We start from the raw sequence: 18,980 nt of genomic DNA on the forward strand, positions 1-18,980 counted from the left end.
TTAAGGGAAGTATCTCATGCCACACCTATGTTAGTGAAATCTGCAGACATTACTAGAACAACTGTCTCATTGAGAGAATTTAGCAGATATTTACTTTTAACAGAAAACTCCAGAAACAAGAAGTCAGGGAGAGTCCTGGAAGACCAACTTTAGAAATTATCCCATCTAATCTGATTGTTAGCAACCTTCTCCCCCCCCAAAAAAAGAGGTGATTTAGATCCACTCAGTTTGTAAGACACATCAAGGCAAAAGAACTGCAATTCCCAGTCATCACAGAGGAACAGTGAGGGGAACTGAGCGAGATGAACTTCGGAGTACTATCACGTGAAGGATGGCACATTTAGGGACAATTAAACAAACAAAAAGCAATAAAAGAATCCCAAGGACTCATCAGCTGGAAGAAAAGGTACACCAGAGATTCAGGGATTTCTGTGATAAAACCACAATGCAATCATGGAGAAAGCCCATGTGATTCCCAGTCCATCACATTGGGTATTTTACTTCAGAAGCAGGGAATTATTAGCATTGCTGAACGAGGCACCGATAAAACCACATTTACAACACTCTTATCAACTGTTTTGAGAAGTATGAGACCAAACTGAAAAGAGAACAACTGAAGGGAAAAAAGTGAGTGCTATTAACCTGAATAAACAAACAGAAAGCCTGCCCTTATGAAAGAAAGGTGAAACCTGGGCTTGCTTAACCTGCCAAAAGGGAGGTTACATGGAGAAAGACATCGTTCTCAAATAAGTTTGTGTAAGCCAGAGAAGGAGGATAAACTTAATTAAAGACAATAAACTCACACAGGTCTAATTTGGTCTCAGGGAGTTTAGAAAGGAAGCTAGAGAAAGAGCAACGAAGCCCTGGGACAATCTTCCAAGCAGAGCAGTGGCATAAGTATTTACATGGTTTTAAGGCAGACCACAGTAAATTCATAGAAAATATCATATGGCAAGTTTGGAATGACTTTGGAGTTATATCACAGACATTGACTCCCTGATATAAAACATTCTCTGTACTAATAAGCTTGCATTTGGATTTTTTCATCTCCCCTTCAGTTAAAGTACTACCACCAGTCACAGCTGGAGATGGAAAGTTAGGTAGGATTTACTGGCACTGCTTAGGATACTCAAAAACCCCTCAAGGCTCCTAGTCAGCTGCTAGTTCTCACACTCCAGGTGCCATAATCTCTAGTGAGTCAGATAAGAGAACAGGATCACTGGAAGGTTTTATGGTCTTCTTGAGTTGGTCATGGTCCTGACCGGTCTGACATTTTCACCTAACAACATCCTTTGGAATGTCTTCCTTTGGAAGGCTGTAGTTCGGAGACATTAAGTCTGTTGCACCAAAGTGCTCAACTTCATGTCAGCATTTTGGAGTGCATCTAGCAAAGGACTAGAAAGGGATGAAAAAAAGGAGAAATACAGATGAACTTCCAGAAAACCCTGCAAACCCAAGTTCTGTCAGTAGTTTCTCTGCAATTGTGGGGAATCATTTCCAAGACACAGAGCATCACTGCCTGTCCCTCCCCTGGCACTCACAGCCACAGAGGATGAGCCTGGCAAGTGAATAACTGCACAGCAATACCGGGCAGCCCCGCATCACGAAAACAGAGTCTGGGAAAACAGCTCCTTCCTCCACAATATCAGCCACTCTGCTGAAGTGGCAGACACTGTACTCCTCTCTCTTAAGCAGCTGAGAACAGAACCCTACCCAAGCCTCCAGCTCCCAAAGCAGCAGAGTCACCTTTTGTGATGTTGACCTCCCGGATGCTGTAGCCCTCGCGCAGCCGGACCGAAACCACGCTCACGAGGTCAGCGTGCACCTCCTTCTCCGTGTGCTTCTTCCTCCGCATCGCCAGCGCGGGGTTGCTGCTTGCAGACACCAGGTGCTCGTTGAACAGTCTGTGCTGGGACACTGCAAATGGCAGAGATGGGGTTTGTGAGGGAGCAGCTCCCCTCAGCCTCCTCCCACGGCAACGTGCCTCCTAAAGCGTTTTATAAAAGCTGTCGGGAACACTCGCCTTGCTGGCCTGAAGAGCAGTACATCCTTCAGGCACCACTCACACCCACTCCTGATTCTGCAACGCAGAAGTGTGGCCAAGAGGCCTGGGAGAGGGGCAAGGTGGGGTGCCAGGCCCTGCTTCCTCTGGGACAGCTTTCGTGACAAGGCACACACTGGAGTTACACATTTCACCTGGACAGGTAGAAACTGCACAGCTGCTGCAACAGTTGCACAGCAAGCTTTTGGGCTTTACCAATTTCCCTGGAAAACCTGAATTCCCAGGTGCTTTCTAAAAGGTATCAGGATGTGGAAGCCTTGAGCTTAAACCCTTAACAGCTGATCTTTTTAAAATTCAACATTTCCAAGTCCCAGGCCAGCTCTCTTCAAACTTGCCACTGTGTGTGGCTGTGCTGCCAAGTTACAGAAGGCGCAGATGGCACCAGCACAGTGCCAGGGCACGAAAGGGTGTTTCCATGTTTTACTGGTAACTAAACTAATCTGTCCTGGCACACTCCCAGTCAGTAACAGTCACAAAATAAGAAAAACCAAGAGAGGCATTTGGGATGGTTCTCAGGGGCCTAGTTTTTCAATCCCAACTGATGTCTGCAAGACCAGCTAGGACAAGCTCTCTGAAATGTCCCCACCTGAGAGCCAACCAGTGTTCAGGGAAGGGTGGGCAAGAGCTTCTGACCCCCCTCCAAGTTCCAACACAGCAAGCCTAACTGCAGATTGCTGAGCCAAGACCACAGAAAGGGAAACGGTGGTCCTCCCAATCCCTGGAACCAGGATGGGAGTCACAGATGAGGCTGTGTGACCAACTGTGTGACCAACTGTGCCCAGAGCCTTCAGAAGGCACTGCCCAGAGGGGACAGCATAACCAAGCCTGGGGGAGTCACCCCAAACAGGTGCTGTAAGACATCCAGCTGCTGCAAGGAGGACATACACGTTCCTCACCACAGTAATATTCAGGATTCAGAGACTCCCCAGTACGCAGAAAGGAGTACAGCAGAAACGCCTTGTGATACACATTCAGATCCAGGCTCAGGGGATCCAGCTCAGGGCACGTGGAGAGGTAAGCACCAAAAGTGGCCATGGCGATGAATTTCATCAGTTCCACATTGGGAACGTGGCCAAAGCTGCAATCATACGAGTAGACACCGCCCACCTGCAGGATGGAAGAAGAAGACACCTGAGAGAGTGCAGCAGTGCTGAGGACAAGGCAGAGGGCTGGTAAGGGCTCAAACAGGCAGAGAAGGCTCCTCTTCCCCTCTGGAAGTGAATGCCACCAACAACAATCTATCTGCCTCCCCCTCTGCCCCACGCTGCCAGGTACCAGACATACCTGCACAAAGGAACAGGCCACTGTGCCACTGCGCAGCTGGTTGAGCAAAGTCTCGCACACAGCCACGTCAGGGACACTGGTCACACCATCCGTAATTATTATTATACCTGTAAACAAGGCAGCATCTTTAGAGCATCTTCCATCTCAAGCAGCTATCAATCTCCCACTATATCCACCAGAGAGAAAGTTTTAGGCAGGGCAAAAGTAGAACGAAAATCCCAAGCATGGTTTAGAGCTTCCAAGGCATTATGGAGCTGGCAAACACATTGACTAGGTATAGCAAAGCACTCAGCTCTGCACATCCCGGGTTGTCCTGAGCAACAGTCACAGCTGTACTTCCTCACAAACTCCCCAGTGCTGACACACAGCACGTGGCACAGTGTTGTCCTCCCCATTCCCACCACCACGGTTTGCCCACAGCATGGACAGTAAAAGCTGATGTTGAAATTTCATCCCCAGCAGAAGGGTCCAGGTACCAGCCCTTATAAAATTAACCTCAGCCTAAGGCAGGAGGAACACAACCCTTTGCAAACAACTGGGCAAACCTTAACCCCAAGGATGCAGCCAACCTGCACTGGAGTTGGAGGGCAGCAGCTGCAGTGCCAGGATCCCTTGCCGGACCATGCTGACCAGGCCAACATCAGCAGTGACAACAGACACGCTGGGCTTCCTCCCAGATGACTCCTGCACCTCACCAGGGCTCTCTTGGCTCAGGGGTGACAAATCCACCTGGAAAAGTTAAAAAAAACCCACAGGGCCCCATGGGGCTGATTTCAGCCTAGCTCTGGTTCTCGCTCTTCCAAACACCCTTCAGTCTGGTAGTCCCATGGCACCACAACCCTGGAGCACCTCAACAGACTCCACCAGTAGCTTTAACTTCCAGGTGCTCTCAAAATCCTGGTCACTTGGGCCTGTTAGAACAGCTGGACAAGGCTGCTTGAGGGGAGAGGAAGGGGACAGCATGCTCAGAGCTTTATTATAAGCTGATTTCTCACAGAAGAGGAAAGATGAGGCACTTCGGGGTCACTTAGAGCAAAGCAGTTCCCAATAAAAGAGATGGTGAATACCAATTTATTCCCCTTGTCATTTAGTGGAAGCTGCAGCTATTCAGCACCTACTTAATCTACTCTTTTCAGCCCAGAAAGGCTGGAGAAGCAGAGACAGCTGTGTCTCTGCTGTGACAGGACAAAGTCTAGTGCCTACGCATTTACCTCTGCTCAAACAGCACTTGTTATGCACTGCTGATACAAACAAACACAGGTAGACTTCTCCACCTTCTATGAAAAATATCCCCTAGGCAAAGCCTGAAATTTGTATAATTACACCAGTGAGAAACCTGTGTTCATAGTCCCCTCATCCCCAGAAGGCTCTGGCACTTCAAACCTGTAATAAAATATTGCTTCATTTTTACTGCTAAAGACAGTGAATGGGCAAGACCCTCCCCTGCAAAGCTACAGATGACTGGAGCTGGGAAAAGAAAACTGGGACTAAGGAAACTTTTTTTATGCACAAATGGGAGCAGTCTGTGGCCGTGAGAAAAAAAAATAAATCTATCCATCGCTTTCATTTGCCAGATGCCTTAAATTCAGACACTCCTTAACAATGATACAGCTAATACAACTTCAAAAGTTAAAAAAGTTTCAGTCCCTGCCCTTCCCCTGGGGCCTCCCACCTCCACCCCACAGCCTGTGGCAGGACTCACCAGTCCCTCTGGCCTGCAAGAGCGTCTCTCTCCCCCATTTGCATGGAAGAAGTTATAGGGTAGTTTACCATTAGAGAAATACTGCATTCAAGCAGGAATGCATACAAAGCACTGCACAAACACCATCTGGACTCACTAGACCAGGTATTTACTTCCTCCAATCTTCCTTCTGTTCCAGGACTGACAGCCTCAGTAATCAAACACACAAATTTCAGCTGGAATATGAGATTCAGAGCACTCCAAATATGGAACTGCAATACATCACCAGTAGCCTCTTGCTCATCTGATTTTGAGACTTTTTTTTTCCTTTTAGCTCAAACTCTAATAACTAATGCTAAATAAGGACTAAATCACCTCAGACAGGCCAATAATGACTTTGACTGCGAGAAGATGAAAAGCAGCGTGGCCAGCAGGTCAAGGGACATGACCTTTAAAGGTCTCTTCCAACCCAAACTTTCTATGATGCTTCCATTAATTTGCTGATACACATATCCATGGCTACTAACCAGCATCTGCCACAGATTTCAAGGAGTATTGGAAACTGCACCAGTATTAGAAACTGCACCAGTTTCATGGTCAGTTTTCATCATAACAAGGAAGTATTTTCATTCATGAAATGTAACAAGGGTTAAGGACATATTCACAGCTATTTATAGATTAATAATATGGGTATAATCACCTCTCCCACAATCTTCTTCAGAGAGAAAGCACATCCTACCATTTGTCTCATGATGTCAGACAACTCAAGCTGTTTTACTGCACAATAATCTTAGGGAAAGTAATCGTTCTCATCAGTCCTTCTAAGCACTTACTGGTTCTGCTTTCCTAGAGTTCAGGTCTCATTAGTGCATCCCACAACATTGTCTTACCACCTCCTCAGCTGTTCCTTCTGCAGACCTACCCTGCTATTCCTCTTGCCACCTCACCTCAGAGGGGCCTCAGAGCGCAGATCTCAAGGGAGCCAAGAGACCCCCAACTACCTCTGCCCTCCTTACCTGAGGTTTGGGTTCATACTGCTGCTGGAGCATCTCTGCCACTTTGTTCTCAAAGGCACAGAGCTGTGTGTAAACTTGGTGCAGAAAGGCCTCGCGCTTCGTCTCATCCAGCTGACAGCCCTGGAACAGCACCTGGCCCAAGGACACACATCAGGTTAAGGTTTTATAGCACCACCCCACAAAACGGTACACAGGAACACAGCTCCCTGTGGTGAAGTTCAGACACATCCCTGACAAAGAACAGGTACAACACAGGCCACTTCTCTCTGCTCCTGCTCAGAGCCAACTGCCCCTGAGCAGTGGTGTCTCGTGGCATCTGCAATTCCCTCCACAGCAGAGGCTCACATTGCACTTTGGGAAATCTTCTTGGGCAAGTAATTTTTACTTCATTTGCGTTCTTCCAAGATAGCAGCTGTCAGGAGAAAGTGATGTGGGATCCTTGCTAGAAGCCATTAATGCTGGTCTGATGTTTCTAAGGAAGGACTGTTTGTTCTAATCTAACTCACCTATAGACTGATCCAATTATCTTCCAAAAGGAAGTAAAGAAAAGAAAAAATTAGACTGGACATTACAGAAGAGGCTGAGTGATGTGACAGAGTCAGCCTGCCACCACAGAAACTCCCCAAGCTGACAGGCATGACACCTGTGTTTCCAGATGTTGCCCAATATAGTGTTTATAGGGGAGATACTGAGGCACAGCATGATGGTGTCTGCAAGATTGCTGGACAAGATGACACACAAAATACCACTGGCAAATGGAGAAGTTCCTGCTACGCTTACTCTGGTAGCACCTAAAAATGGACCAAAGTGAGGGCCACACTCCTTAGGCCTTACACATACCCTGGCAGAAGGCTTGGGCAGGGCAAGGAGAGGGAGGGAACAAGCACAGACTAACAGGCTCCTCCTGTTACCACCCACTTTCTCTGGTATTAGCAAAAGAATGAAACACACCATCAGAAACGTGCAAGTAATGAGAAAATACATTAAGGTAGAAGAGATCAAGGATGAACTTCAAAAATCACACTGGTACCATAAACCAAACTTGAATTTGTTAAACAGACCTGCCCTGACACAAGTAAAATCTCACTGATAATCTCAATACTGGGGCTGGCTGCTCCCTCCAGCAAGAAGCAGCATATTCATACCAATGCAAAGAGAACAAGGTTTGTAGGAAGGGGCAATTATTTTTGAATTAACCACTGCTACACAGCTGGAGCAGGCAGACAAGCTTTTGGGTACATGGGCTCTGCTTGGATGCTTCAAGCTAATTATAACAGGAAAAAGAATTAATCAACAGAAATTAGAAACAACAACAAACCAACATCAACAAGCACACTTTCAACATGAGGCTAATATCCCCTGAGGCCCAATTCTAAGGTCACGCCTGTGGGCAGCATTCTCCAGAAAAACCTCTGCCTTCTGCCTAGAAAGGAGAAGTTGCTCACACACACTTCTGCACCACACCAGGCCATGTTCTAGTGAGACAAGGCTGCAGCATCACAGATCACAGAGCCCAGCTGCCCTGCTTTCCTCTGCCCTCAGAGGACCCTGGTACAGAGAGCTGAGCCAAGCCCAGGGACAGGCTGAACCTCACCTGGTGGGACTGCAGGCCAATGATGGAGGAATATGCCTGGATGGTGACAAAGATCTCTGGCTGGTAGATAATGTCTGAACCAGGGATACGAAAGGGTCTTAACAATCCCACCAAGCATCGGGAAAGGGCATGAAACACCTCATCAAAAATTATCTCCCCCGTTGAGTCATCCTGCAGAAACAGAGAAAGGGAACAGCTTTTTCGTCTTCTAGGACCTTCAATCTCATTGCTGATTGCCCCACCCTGCAGAGCCAACAGCAAATATCCTTCTGTAATGGCAGCTGGATTACAACAACAGCTCCCAAAACCAAAAATCACACGTTGAGCATCCAGTGGAGAAACAGGACCTGCCATTAAGCTGCTCGGCCAGAAGCACAGCTTTCCCAGCTCCCTCCTGGGAAAAGCAAGACTTCTGCAAAAGTTAAGACTGACACTGAGAGCAATAAGCTTTCTCAGCAAATAGAAACGGGTCCAGCCTTTTAATGCAGAACACCCCAGAGAGGAAGTTTCTGCACTCACCACAATCCCCGTGGAAGGGCTCAGATCAAGCTCGATCACAAATCGGTACTGGCGGGCCAGGAAGGTGACCCGTGTGGAGGGCACGAGGAGATAGGGCCTGGGCTGGACGGGCTCGTCCGGCTGCCACCCGTTGGGCAGGATGCTGAGAACATCGAGCTCATTCTCCGACTTCACCTGCCAGAACAAGCAAACGGAACGTGAGAGAACATCACGCCATGCCACAAGGAGAATCAGAGAAAGGAGCCGGGTTCGGATGCTCTGCAGGGTCCAGGTGCTGCCGGGTGGCGCAGCACCAGCCGCGGCGACCCCTCCAGCCCCGGGCACCGACTCACCAGCTCGGGCTCGGGCACGGCCCGGATGACCTGGTGCAGGCGGCTGAGCACCCAGGCGAGGCGCACGTTGCGGGAGATGCGGTAGTCCTTCTTCATCAGGAGGAACACGTGTCCTGCCTCCTCCACCTGCGGCGGGATCACAGGTCACCCCCGCAGGAGCCCCCGGCCAGCGCCGTTCACCCCGGGCTGCTGCGGCCCCGCACCGGGGCTGCCCCGCTGCTCCCCACCGCGGCCCCGGGCCCCGCGCCGCCCCCGGCCCTCGCCGAGTCCCTGCTCCCCGGCCCGCTCCCGGCCGAACCCAGCCCCGCCGCCCCGTTCCCCGCCGAGCCCAGCCCGGCCCGCTCCCACCTCCCCGTCGGGCCGCTCGGCCCCCGCCATGTCGGCGCGGCCCCGCCCCCGGAAGCGCCGCTCTCCCGGGACACCGGGGCGGTGCCATCGCCGCCATCGCCGCCGCCAGCGCCGCCATGCAGGTGAGGGCCGGGGAGCGGGGCCGGGGGGCTCCGCAGGGACCGGGCACGGCCGCGGCCGGGGCAGCCCGGGCGGGAGGCCGAGCTGGCGGTGCTCCCCTGTGCAGCGGCCTCTCTCCTGTCGCTGCGCGGCTCTGGGGTGGGTGGCGGTGTGTGCGGCTGTCTGAGCGCACCGGCCCCTCTCAGCCCCTGCTGCAGCCCTGGGTGAGAGCCCTCAGACCAAAGGCCCCCCTGCCCCAGCAGTCTGGCTTTGCCACCGGTGCCCAAATGAAGTCGTGAGAGCACAACACGCTGCTGGGTGTCATTCCGTGTAGACTGTGTTGCTGGCGCATCCCTTGTGTTTAATAGCCTCGAATGAGATTTCATCAATGCGAGGAGGACCTGGTTACTTTTTTTTTTGAAGTGCTGTGAATTTGTAGCATCCATAATGTGCAAGGAAAAGAGTTGCGGAGGTTAATGACAGGTTAACAGGCTGTAAGGATCTCCCTCCTTTGGTTTGAAACCGCTGCCTGCTGGCTTCGTGCAAGTCTCCTGGTTGTCCTACCGGAAAAGAAAGTTAAAATGGATTGTCCCGCAATTCCTTATCTATAGGGTTTTTTACATTTTCTCTCCTTGTGTGTACCAGTCTCGTTACTGTTTTTAATTGATGCATTTTTAGAACTATGAATAGTCTTGATCATGCTTGTTGCCTTTATTAGTACGTATTTCTACATTATCACTTTTCAGCTGGAGGGACAAGAGTGACTCGTAATATTCGAGATGCAAATGAGGCATGCACTTATGCGGTCACATAAGGATGCTTAGCTTTCTGTTGCTTTCCTAATAAATCCTATGGTCACTTCCTTGACTGCCTTTTGAGCCTTGGGCAGGTGTTTTCACGAGTTATCCTCAGATAATCCCGAGATCTTGCTGATGAGTAACAACATTATCAGCTCAGAGAATGTCATTGTGTACGGAAGGTCCGGGTGGGGCAGGGGTGTTCCCCTTTGTTTTGCCAGTCATGATTTTTTTTCCCCTTTGTTTTGCCGAATGCATTGCTTACATTTACCTACTCTGAATTTCACCTTTACCTCTCAGTTGCTCCCTATCAGCAGGTGCTGCAACAACCCTTCCAATAAGCCCTGTCTTTACTACCTCGGGGCAATTTAGCATTGCTAACAAACTCCTTAAAGCATTCCCTGTGAGAGGCACAAGAGGCAGGCACGGCAGAGAGGCGTGGCATTCCTTAGAATCACTGGTCAGTCTTATTGTATGCATGCTTTCCACTGCTTACATCTGCTTCCAGCTCCTTATGGCTTTGGGAAGAGCCTGGGAAAGAAGGAGGCTTGGAGCAGGCCATGTGCAAGGGGATTTCATTCATCTTGAAGGCTTCTTGGATAAGCACAGGCAGCGGGCCAGGGGAATTGTCAAGGGTGCATATGCCTGGCACCCCTGTAGTAAAACACTGGCTACCTGCCCAGCTTGTAATACAGGCAGTAGTTAATCTTCTTGCACAAACACAGTGCACACAAACAGTTGTAGGCTCATTTCTTAATTGGACAGGAACTGACTAGTCCCGTCACAAGATGGAGGAGGGTGCCTTTGTCTCCAGGTGGGACAGCCAGCAGCAATCCCTTCCATGAACCCACTCCACGGACGGGGGGATCAAATTTTAACAAGGTCGACTCAGCTGTTATTCTAAGGTGGTTAAAATTAAGTCCTGTCAATGATTACTGACTTGTCAGAATATAAATAAAATAGAATAATACTGTGTTCTCATGAACATGGGAGATGCCTGATAACCTCTCCTGTGAAGCTTACACTGGTCCAGTGTATTTAAGCAGTGCAACAACAAACCCAATAGCAAGCGTGCCAGCAGCCTGAGTCACTCTATCTGCTTTCCCAATCGGTATTCCCTTTCTATTATTTGATTGCTTTGTCCCACCCTCCTCATGGTTTATTATTGTACAGTTCTCAATTTACATGAGGAGTTCATTAGGGCTGGGACTTTAATTATATTTTGTGCAATACTGTAGTATGAGTAAGTTAAAGTAGATAGGATTTTAGGGGGTTTTTGCAAGAGTCAAGGACATGCCTTGGTGTCTTTGACATCAAATCCCCTGTCTTGACACTTTATCTGTCAACGTCCTCCCTCACCCGGATGGGGTTATCAGTGGAAAAGATTATTTAAACAATGTAATCCGAGCAAAAGGCAGGAGGTGAGGTGTGTGTGTGGGTATGACACCTTCCATGTCACAGCAGGGCCTCCCGCAGCCAGTGAGGCACAAATACAGTAGCAGCTGCCAGTTTCTTTGGCAGCTGGAGGTGGCACTTGGGCAGAAAAAAAGTAAATGAGGTAAAGAACACAAACTGGAGTCTTTAGGCCACAGACCTGGTACTCATTTTGCAAAGGCTGTTTTGGATGAAGACATCACTGTACCCACAGCTACTGTCAGAAAAGGTTGAGAGAATGCTAATCTACTTTGAGCTGAGTTGGCTTAAATGGCTCACAAAGGTGGCATGAGCCAACTTTGATGACTTTGCCTGATGTGGTAAAAAGCAGATGTAAGTGATGATGTCTTCATCTAGATCTTAAAGAGCACAGCTGGCCAAACGTTTGTCCGAGGCACAAGTCTATTGCCTAAGTGTCCCAAGGGGGAGGGGTCAATGTGAAACCATAGGATTTTTATTTCTGGAGTCTCTGTTTGCTTCCTCTGAAAAGGAGGCTGGCTTAGGACCAATTGGATTATGGATGCATGGGTGTGGATTCACAATGCCTTGGGAGGATGTTAAGCTTTGTCCTCATCCTTTGTCTTTCTTGCCTTAATTTAGAGAGAGGAGAAGCAGCTGGAGCTGACCCTGGAGGCACTCATCAGTCAGGTAGCCGACCTGAAGAACTCTTTGGTCAGTTTTATCTACAAGCTGGAGAACGAGTATGACCGACTCACATGGTAAGGTGTCTCTTGGAGCTGGGGGCACTTGGTCACTGAAAATGTTCAGACTTGGCTCAAAGGATTAGTTAGAAACCATTAGCTTAGTGTCAGTAGGTTTAAATTTGCTTTTCATATTTGTGCTGGAGGAACCACTACCCGTCTTCCACCAGAAAACCAGCTGAAACCCATTGGTTTCATGCTGTAGAGAAATAGAGTCATCTGCAGTGACTGAAAGTTCTCAGATTAAATATCTTAGAGACCCACATGTGCTGTAAAATGAGCAATGGTTCTTTCTGCATTTCTTGACTTTCTCTGGCTTTTTCTGGCTCTGACATAAACTGAGCTTTTGTGTTTTCCTAGTTCTGCTTCACCACACAGTTTGAGAGACTTGCAAGATGGCACTCTCTTCCTGGTGGAGCTTAAAGATGTTATAGCTGCAACTTAATAAACTATGTGGTATCTTAGACAGTGTCTGCCATTGCAGAAAGCTTCAGAGGCTGTTAACATTTGTAGTTAATGTTGCAGAAGGCAGGAGAGGTGGTGAATCCCCCCATGAGAACAAGCTGAAGGGGACAAGATTATCAGTTACTTTGCTTCATTATTGCTTAGTGTGGATAGCCAAGCCATAAATATTGTCTCTCCTGGCTCTACTGCCTAGGGGTTAAATTATTTCTCAGACCTTGCTCTAGAATTGCACTGGGAGAGTTAGTGGTAAGGAGAGAATTGCTCCTGTGTATGTTACTGAAATCCCAAACAACTGACGCTTCCAATGGTACTGCTTGCAATCCCTGAACTATTTGCAGCATTTGAGACATTTGCAGTAGGGGCTGGGGTTTGTCCACATCTGCATATTCAGGCCTGGGTTTTACTGCTCACTGTCTGGAGTAGACTGATTTGAGGAGTAATAGTGTTACTTCCTCACTTCTCAGCCATTTGAATGAAGAAGAGAGAAAAGCCATCCGTGGCATACCTTTCCATGTTCTATCTTTTTTATTTGCTTTCCCAGGCCATCAGTTCTGGACAGCTTTGCATTGCTCTCAGGGCAGCTGAACACCTTGAATAAAGTGCTAAAGAATGATAAGACCCCACTACTGCGAAACCAGGTTATCATCCCCCTAGTGCTGTCTCCAGACCGCGATGAGGAGATCATGGTAAGACATGTCCCTTGATTATCAGAAAGTGCTTGTGTGTCTGCTCCAGCCTGCTACTCCTTGTGCTGGGCATTCCTCAGCTCTGGGTGTAGAGAAAGAAAAAGTAACAAGTACTTCTGTCTGGGAGCTGCTTTGCTGAGGGATTTTCACCTTCAAACTCATGCACTGGATGCACTTTACAGGAGGTGTTCTATTCATAAATATGTTGCTCTGACTAAACAGGCACAATGCAAATTCCTAGACAAGTCATTCAAACTTCCTAATGCTCCCCAGATCAAGGTTTCTGCACAGCATGCTGGCCTTGTTCCAGCCCTTGTGCCCTGGGCTGGAGGCAGAGGCTCTGAGTGAGGCTTGTCCAACATTGCAGCGGCAGACGGAGGGGCGTGTGCCCGTGTTCAGCCATGAGGTGGTGCCTGACCATCTCCGAACTAAGCCTGACCCTGAGGTGGAGGAGCAGGAGAAACAGCTGATCACTGATGCAGCTCGAATTAGCCCTGATGCAGCACAGGTAGGTAAAGAACAGCTTGATACTTCTGCCTCTTATCCCTAAGGCACACAATGCCCTTTAACTCTGCTTCCTTCACCCTTCCATCTGAAAGTTTATTTTTTTTTTTGCTCTGTCCTTTCCTGTCTGAGATTTCTCTGGCTGACCCTAGCTGAGGTTTGGTTTCCTCCAGAGTTTCACCAGGGTACCCAGCTCTCTGGCTGTTCACAGGAGGTGCCATCGGACCAGTCAGAGAAGTGGAGGCCATCCCATCCCCATAGTGCCCTTTGTGCATTAGCAATGGGCTTCCTAGGCTCAGCTACCAGAATTCTTACAGTTGGTTACACAGACCCTGGGAAGAGAAAGCTTGTTCATTCTCCTTGCTGATTTGTGCTGAGTTGGAGGTATCCTGGCAGTTTCTGATGGTTTTCATTTTGCAGAAACAGATCCAAAGTCTGAACAAAATGTGCTCAAATCTGCTGGAGAAAATCAGTAAGGAGGAGCGTGAATCTGAAAGTGGAGGTATGTCACTGAGGTGGAAGTGGGGTGCAGGGGTTCAAGCAGCAGGCTTCAGAGAGTAGAGGCAAAATAGGTATAACAGGCAGCCTGAAGTCTGGAAATTGAGGTTGAGCAGCATAAACAAAAGCGTTCTAGAAGATGCAAGATTGGCTGTCCTGGAGCCCCCTAATTTGAGAAGGGATCCTGTTGGTGCCATGTGTCCTGCTTGTGTGACCTGTGCATGGCAGGAAGGTCATCCCAACCCTTTTCCATATCCCTCTTTGAGGAGGTGGTAAGTATTTGCCAAGAAAACCTCCCAGTCAACTTTAATTAATAAAAATAGATGTGAAAATGCAGTGCCAGTGAATGGGAAACCCCTTAGCTGTGTTCTGAAGGAGACTATGTTGTTGGCAGGCTCTTGTGTGATGCCCTCTAGATAATGGGTGTGTCAGACTCATGGCCAGCCTTTTCTGGTTGTGTTCACTATTCCCAGGAGTGCTGTGCACAACTCTTAAAGGCAGTGGCATTGTTTTTATTATCTTTGACACACACATAGTGTAAGCAAGGACCCAAGCACAGGTTCTGTCTAGTTGCTGGGATTAACAGTATAACTGGGCACATGTGTGGCAGAAAAACTTGCAGACACCATGCTGCTCATGAGCCTTCAAAAGGGATGTTGCCATTGTTTATCTAAAACACAGTGCTTGTTAACTGCCATAGGATTGTGCATGGCCTTTAGTGGGAACTTCTCATGGGCATGGAGGAGTTAGCTCCCTCTATCCTCCTTCCCTGAGCAGATTATGCCCTGCTGTCAGTGAAAAAGCTCTTGGATCACCCTTGTCCCTGGATTTTGCGGCTTCTTTGACTCTGCTGAGACTCTTGTAGGAGAGCTTGTAAGAAAACTCATCTCTATTACACGAACCAAAGTAGCTAAAAAGTAAATTCAGGACCAGCTATGCTACTCCTTAGACTTTGATTGCTAAGTCTAAAAGTAACTTCTGAAAATAACAACTTCTTTTTCTGCAGGCTTACGACAGAACAAGCAGACTTTCAACCCTGCAGATACCAATGCACTGGTGGCAGCTGTGGCCTTTGGGAAAGGGCTGTCAAACCGGAGACCCCCAGGCTCAGGGGCATCTGTCCAGTCAGGCCAACCAGGAGCTGGTGCCATCATTGCAGGGGCTTCAGGCATCCAGCAGGTCCCAATGACAGGGGCACCAGCTCAGCAGCAGCCAATGCTGGCAGGAGTACAGATGACACCAGCAGGACAGCCAGGTAAAGAAGTTGCTTATGTGAGATCAGCTGAAATCCATGGAGCAAGAAAGACAAATGTAGATGTAGAGATTCTTCCCCAGTCACCTCTGAGGTGTAACTAAGTACGAGTTTCCTTTCTAGCCTTAATAACATGAGTCAGGTTATAACAGTGGAGCAATACCTGCTTAAAATTAGCTTAGGTTGAAATGGATCCCAGCCAACCAGCTTCAGCTTCTTAACTCCCACTGCAATACTATTTTAATAAGAGACTTAGTGAACCTAGGGATCAATATGGAGGGAGATCACAGTGTAGTTTTGCAGGGATCTATGCTGGGGGATTTCCTGTCAAATTTAAGTTGTGGGTAGGCAATGAAGTGGTGAAGTTGGGTGGCAATGAGTTCTTTAAGGTAAGAAAAATAAGGTAAGTTGTCTGTAAAAAGTCAGAAGGATTTCCCATACCAAGGGACTTTGCTTAACAGCAGTAGGTTACATTTGTATGAAACATAAAGTGAAATACGTGGGTGTACAAATTGGACTGTACATATCCAGCACCTGGACTCTAACCTAGTTACTTGTATTTGTGAACTACGTCCATGATATGAGTTCTCTAAAGACATCAATTGGTTGTTCAGTTGGGGCAGAAATGCAAACCAAATGTTAGCAATTACTGGAAGAGGAACACATGGTATCTTCAGGCCATTCTGTAAATCCATTGGGCACCCACACCTGCAATATTATGGGTGGTTCTGATACCTTCTCTGCTATTGGCCATAGCTTTGGGCTAGGGAGAAGGAAGCCTATAAAATCCCAAATTGTATACAGCAGGTGAATGAGGAATGATTGTTCACTGTCTCCCAGGATACAGAGGGATTGGTGAAAGTGCTCCAATGAAAATACGGGCTCGTAGATTTGGAACAAAAGTGAGATACTTTTCTGAGTACGAAATAATTAGACTGTAGAACACATTGCCTAGTGTGATAGGTAGGTAGTGTTTATATGAGATGGAAAAATAAGTAAGCACGTAAATTTCTGGATGAGAAATCAGTCAACAGCTAATCTTGAAGATACCAACTCTGATTCCATGACGTTGAGCCATGTTAGCAGCAGAGGGGGTATTGGGGTATTCTGCAGGGGTGTCACTGCAGGCTTGCCCTGTTCTGCTATTCCTCCTTAAAAGTCCTCTGCTGTCAGGAATGGGTTTGGCCTGGGGGACATACAGGCCGAACCCTGTGCTGTCATAACGTTAATTGCGATTCAGGATATCGGATATCCTAATTGGTGTTTTCTTGCCTGTGTAATGACTGTTGTTCGGAAATGAACTTGAGCAACAATATTAATCCTGAGTTAAATATGTATTTAGGTAAGAGAAATTAATTTCCATTGTGATTTGAAAACAAAGACCCCATAAACACTGTATCCAGGATGGTAAGACAGTCCCTTCTGTAGCCAAGGCAAAGCACCCTGGTAACAAGAGCTCCTGTCCAGCCTTTGTTAAGGGTAAGGTCCTTTTTGATAAGAGCAGCTATAGTGGGTTTTACCAAAGGTCAGTCTCACTATTCTGCTTTTGATTATGCCCATAGCTGAGGCTGAAAGAATACAAGAAAAAAGTATATCTTGACAACAGTCATTTTTTAGGGATTTTAAGCCAGTTTTTTTTTATACCAGTGGGTACAGCAGCCATTAATTTCTGCAGTTCCTGTCTGAATTACAGTTTTGACTTCTACAACACATATAGCAATAAGTCCCGCAGCTCTATTTTATGTTTTGCTTTTAAAATAATCCTTTTTATGTTTAAATCTTTTTCTTGATTATTTTCTTGCATGTTTCCTTTTTACCCATGTTGTGAGAAATGGCAAATAATGATTCCTCACTTACCTTCTCCATGCTAGTTTTCATGTTTTGGAAATCTGTCATGTCTCCTCCCTTTGTCCATTTTTAAATTTTTTCCCCCTCTAGCTTATGAGTCCTATTCTCTTTAATATGACTTCGTGTGAAAATGATAACTTGCACCATCCTTGTCACTCTGACCTGCTCTTTTTCTTTTTGTTTCCAAGGCTGGGAACACCAGAATTGCTCACAGTGTCCCAGATGTGGGTGAACCATGCAGTCCTGTTCACTTACTTTTGGAGTAATGTCTAACAGTATTTGTGTACTGCTTGTTAGCACTGAAGTGATATATCAGTTGCCTGCCCATTTATTGCTGGCAGTGACCCATTTTAGATATGTTTGAGAAAGTTTAATAATCTTTATTCTTTTAGGCATTTGCTTATCAAATCTTTTCTTTTCTTGTCCTGCTGCACTACAGTTTTAACTTCCAGAAGTTGTCATTTTTTTTTTTCTGTTTTAATTTGAAGACACTGAAGGAGTGTTCTTTGAATATCCCTCTGAGCTGCTCTTTAATCACTGTTTATTTTTCAGACATTTCAGTTTTGTCTAGCACTGTACACTCACTGTAGGCTGCTAGTAAGCTTTGAACATGCTCCCATGTGTGATTGGTATCAGCAAAGAGTAATAATGCCCAAGAGGTGGATGTGGTTACAAGAAATGAAGAGATCTCAGAGAGGCTTAGTAATTTAAATATACACCCTGACTGTAAATAATGCTGTGTGTAAGGGGATACAGGCTCTGTGTTTGCCTCTCTGAAATGGAAGTGGAGATCAGTCTGGGTTCTTCTGTGAGTGCTGCTGCCAGCAACTTCTGTGAAACTAAGTCCAACAGTGATGTAGAAGCCTCCTGGCAAAGAGAAAGGGTTCCTTAGGGTGGAACAAGGATAGAATGTGAGGGGATAACAGAGGGACACAGGAGTTGTCAAGAAGATTTCTCAACAGGGAAAGATGCCAGTTTGTAGAAGAGATTGATTGTGTTAGGTCAGAAGCTGGAAGATGCCGTAGCAGATAAGCCTGGAGTGGAACAAGAAAAGCCCAGACGGGGTTGTTGTGACTCTTGCATGCTCCTGAGCAAATGTTCTCCCATATGCTCATTTTGCACTGATTTTTCTTTTTTTTATCTCTCTTTAGGAAAAATGCCAAGTGGCATAAAAACAAACATCAAATCTGCCTCAATGCATCCATACCAGAGGTGAGCTGAGATGAACCAGACCCAGGGAACAGCAGTGTTGTTACTGCTGCAGCCACCCCACTTGGATTCCTTCTAGGACTAGTCCCTTTACATAGCCACATACCATATCCAGGGAGATAGGGGTTAAAGGCCCTTCCCTGGGTTTTGTTTGTTGCTGGGTGGCTCGTGTGGAGCTGCTGGTGGCCACATCTCCTGGACACAACTACTTCTCTGTTCAGCCAGAGCAGAGGACTTTGGTTATGGTATTGATCCCATCTTCTCCAGGTCTAACTACCCTTTCCTGATACAGAACCTGAAGACTGCATGGAGCACTCTGCTCCTTGTTTCTGCTTGGTCACTCAGAATGTTCTTTCTTTACTCCCTCTTGTTGAATAAAGACCTTGTTATGCACACTGTGAGACACTGGTATCCATCTCTCAGGAACTCTCATTTCCCTCTGGGGAAGCACAGAGCATCTCCAGTCTAAAATACACTGAAAATGTTGGAGGCCGAGTGTTGGAACTGCAGGTTTATGGGTAAAGAGGTGTTGTAGAGTGAGTCAGCAGGATACAAACACGAGCAGCAAACATCTCATGCATTGAAAAACAATTCTGACTATTCCCCAGAAAGCAAAATACTGGGGAAGACTATTACAAGGCCCACAGCAAG

The 18,980-nt window shown here is 47.2% G+C and overlaps 2 protein-coding genes across 7 annotated transcripts in view; one reads left to right on the forward strand and one right to left on the reverse strand.

Moving 5' to 3' along the window:
- Nucleotides 1-8,940, reverse strand: part of SZT2 (SZT2, KICSTOR complex subunit) — a 52,767-nt gene extending 43,827 nt beyond the window's left edge. For 3 of the 5 annotated variants that reach the window (XM_027683276.1, XM_027683274.1, XM_027683272.1), the window contains exons 1-9: nt 8,837-8,940; nt 8,489-8,614; nt 8,157-8,330; nt 7,638-7,808; nt 6,044-6,175; nt 3,916-4,075; nt 3,347-3,453; nt 2,959-3,169; nt 1,747-1,917 (exon numbers count right to left, since the gene is read on the reverse strand). In XM_027683276.1, the coding sequence (XP_027539077.1) occupies nt 1,747-1,917; nt 2,959-3,169; nt 3,347-3,453; nt 3,916-4,075; nt 6,044-6,175; nt 7,638-7,808; nt 8,157-8,330; nt 8,489-8,614; nt 8,837-8,866 (1,282 nt within the window). In that variant the 5' untranslated portion in view covers nt 8,867-8,940. The remainder of the gene's footprint in view (nt 1-1,746; nt 1,918-2,958; nt 3,170-3,346; nt 3,454-3,915; nt 4,076-6,043; nt 6,176-7,637; nt 7,809-8,156; nt 8,331-8,488; nt 8,615-8,836) is intronic. The other 2 variants (XM_027683275.1, XM_027683273.1) reach the window with 1 other exon arrangement.
- MED8 (mediator complex subunit 8) lies at nt 8,481-18,740 on the forward strand. Of its 2 annotated transcripts, none has more exons than XM_027683281.1 (7): nt 8,481-8,631; nt 11,767-11,885; nt 12,874-13,018; nt 13,386-13,526; nt 13,943-14,024; nt 15,027-15,275; nt 18,272-18,740. In XM_027683281.1, the coding sequence occupies exons 3-7, from the start codon at nt 13,016-13,018 to the stop codon at nt 18,334-18,336; spliced, it is 540 nt and encodes a 179-aa protein (XP_027539082.1). In that variant the 5' UTR covers nt 8,481-8,631; nt 11,767-11,885; nt 12,874-13,015; the 3' UTR covers nt 18,337-18,740. The 2 variants fall into 2 exon arrangements, with proteins under 2 accessions (XP_027539082.1, XP_027539081.1); XM_027683280.1 differs by lacking the exon at nt 8,481-8,631 and adding an exon at nt 8,880-8,958.
- The last annotated feature ends 240 nt before the right edge of the window (nt 18,741-18,980 follow it).

Source organism: Neopelma chrysocephalum, unplaced genomic scaffold (assembly GCF_003984885.1).
Source record: "Neopelma chrysocephalum unplaced genomic scaffold, ASM398488v2 Primary Assembly neopelma1_64, whole genome shotgun sequence".
NCBI lineage: Eukaryota > Metazoa > Chordata > Aves > Passeriformes > Pipridae > Neopelma > Neopelma chrysocephalum.

Excerpts from the sequence above, each read along its gene's own strand:
- MED8 (XM_027683280.1), top strand. Across the intron at positions 13,019-13,385 it reads ACCGCGATGAGGAGATCATG|CGGCAGACGGAGGGGCGTGT; the intron begins GTAAGACATGTC and ends CCAACATTGCAG. Across the intron at positions 13,527-13,942 it reads TTAGCCCTGATGCAGCACAG|AAACAGATCCAAAGTCTGAA; the intron begins GTAGGTAAAGAA and ends TTCATTTTGCAG.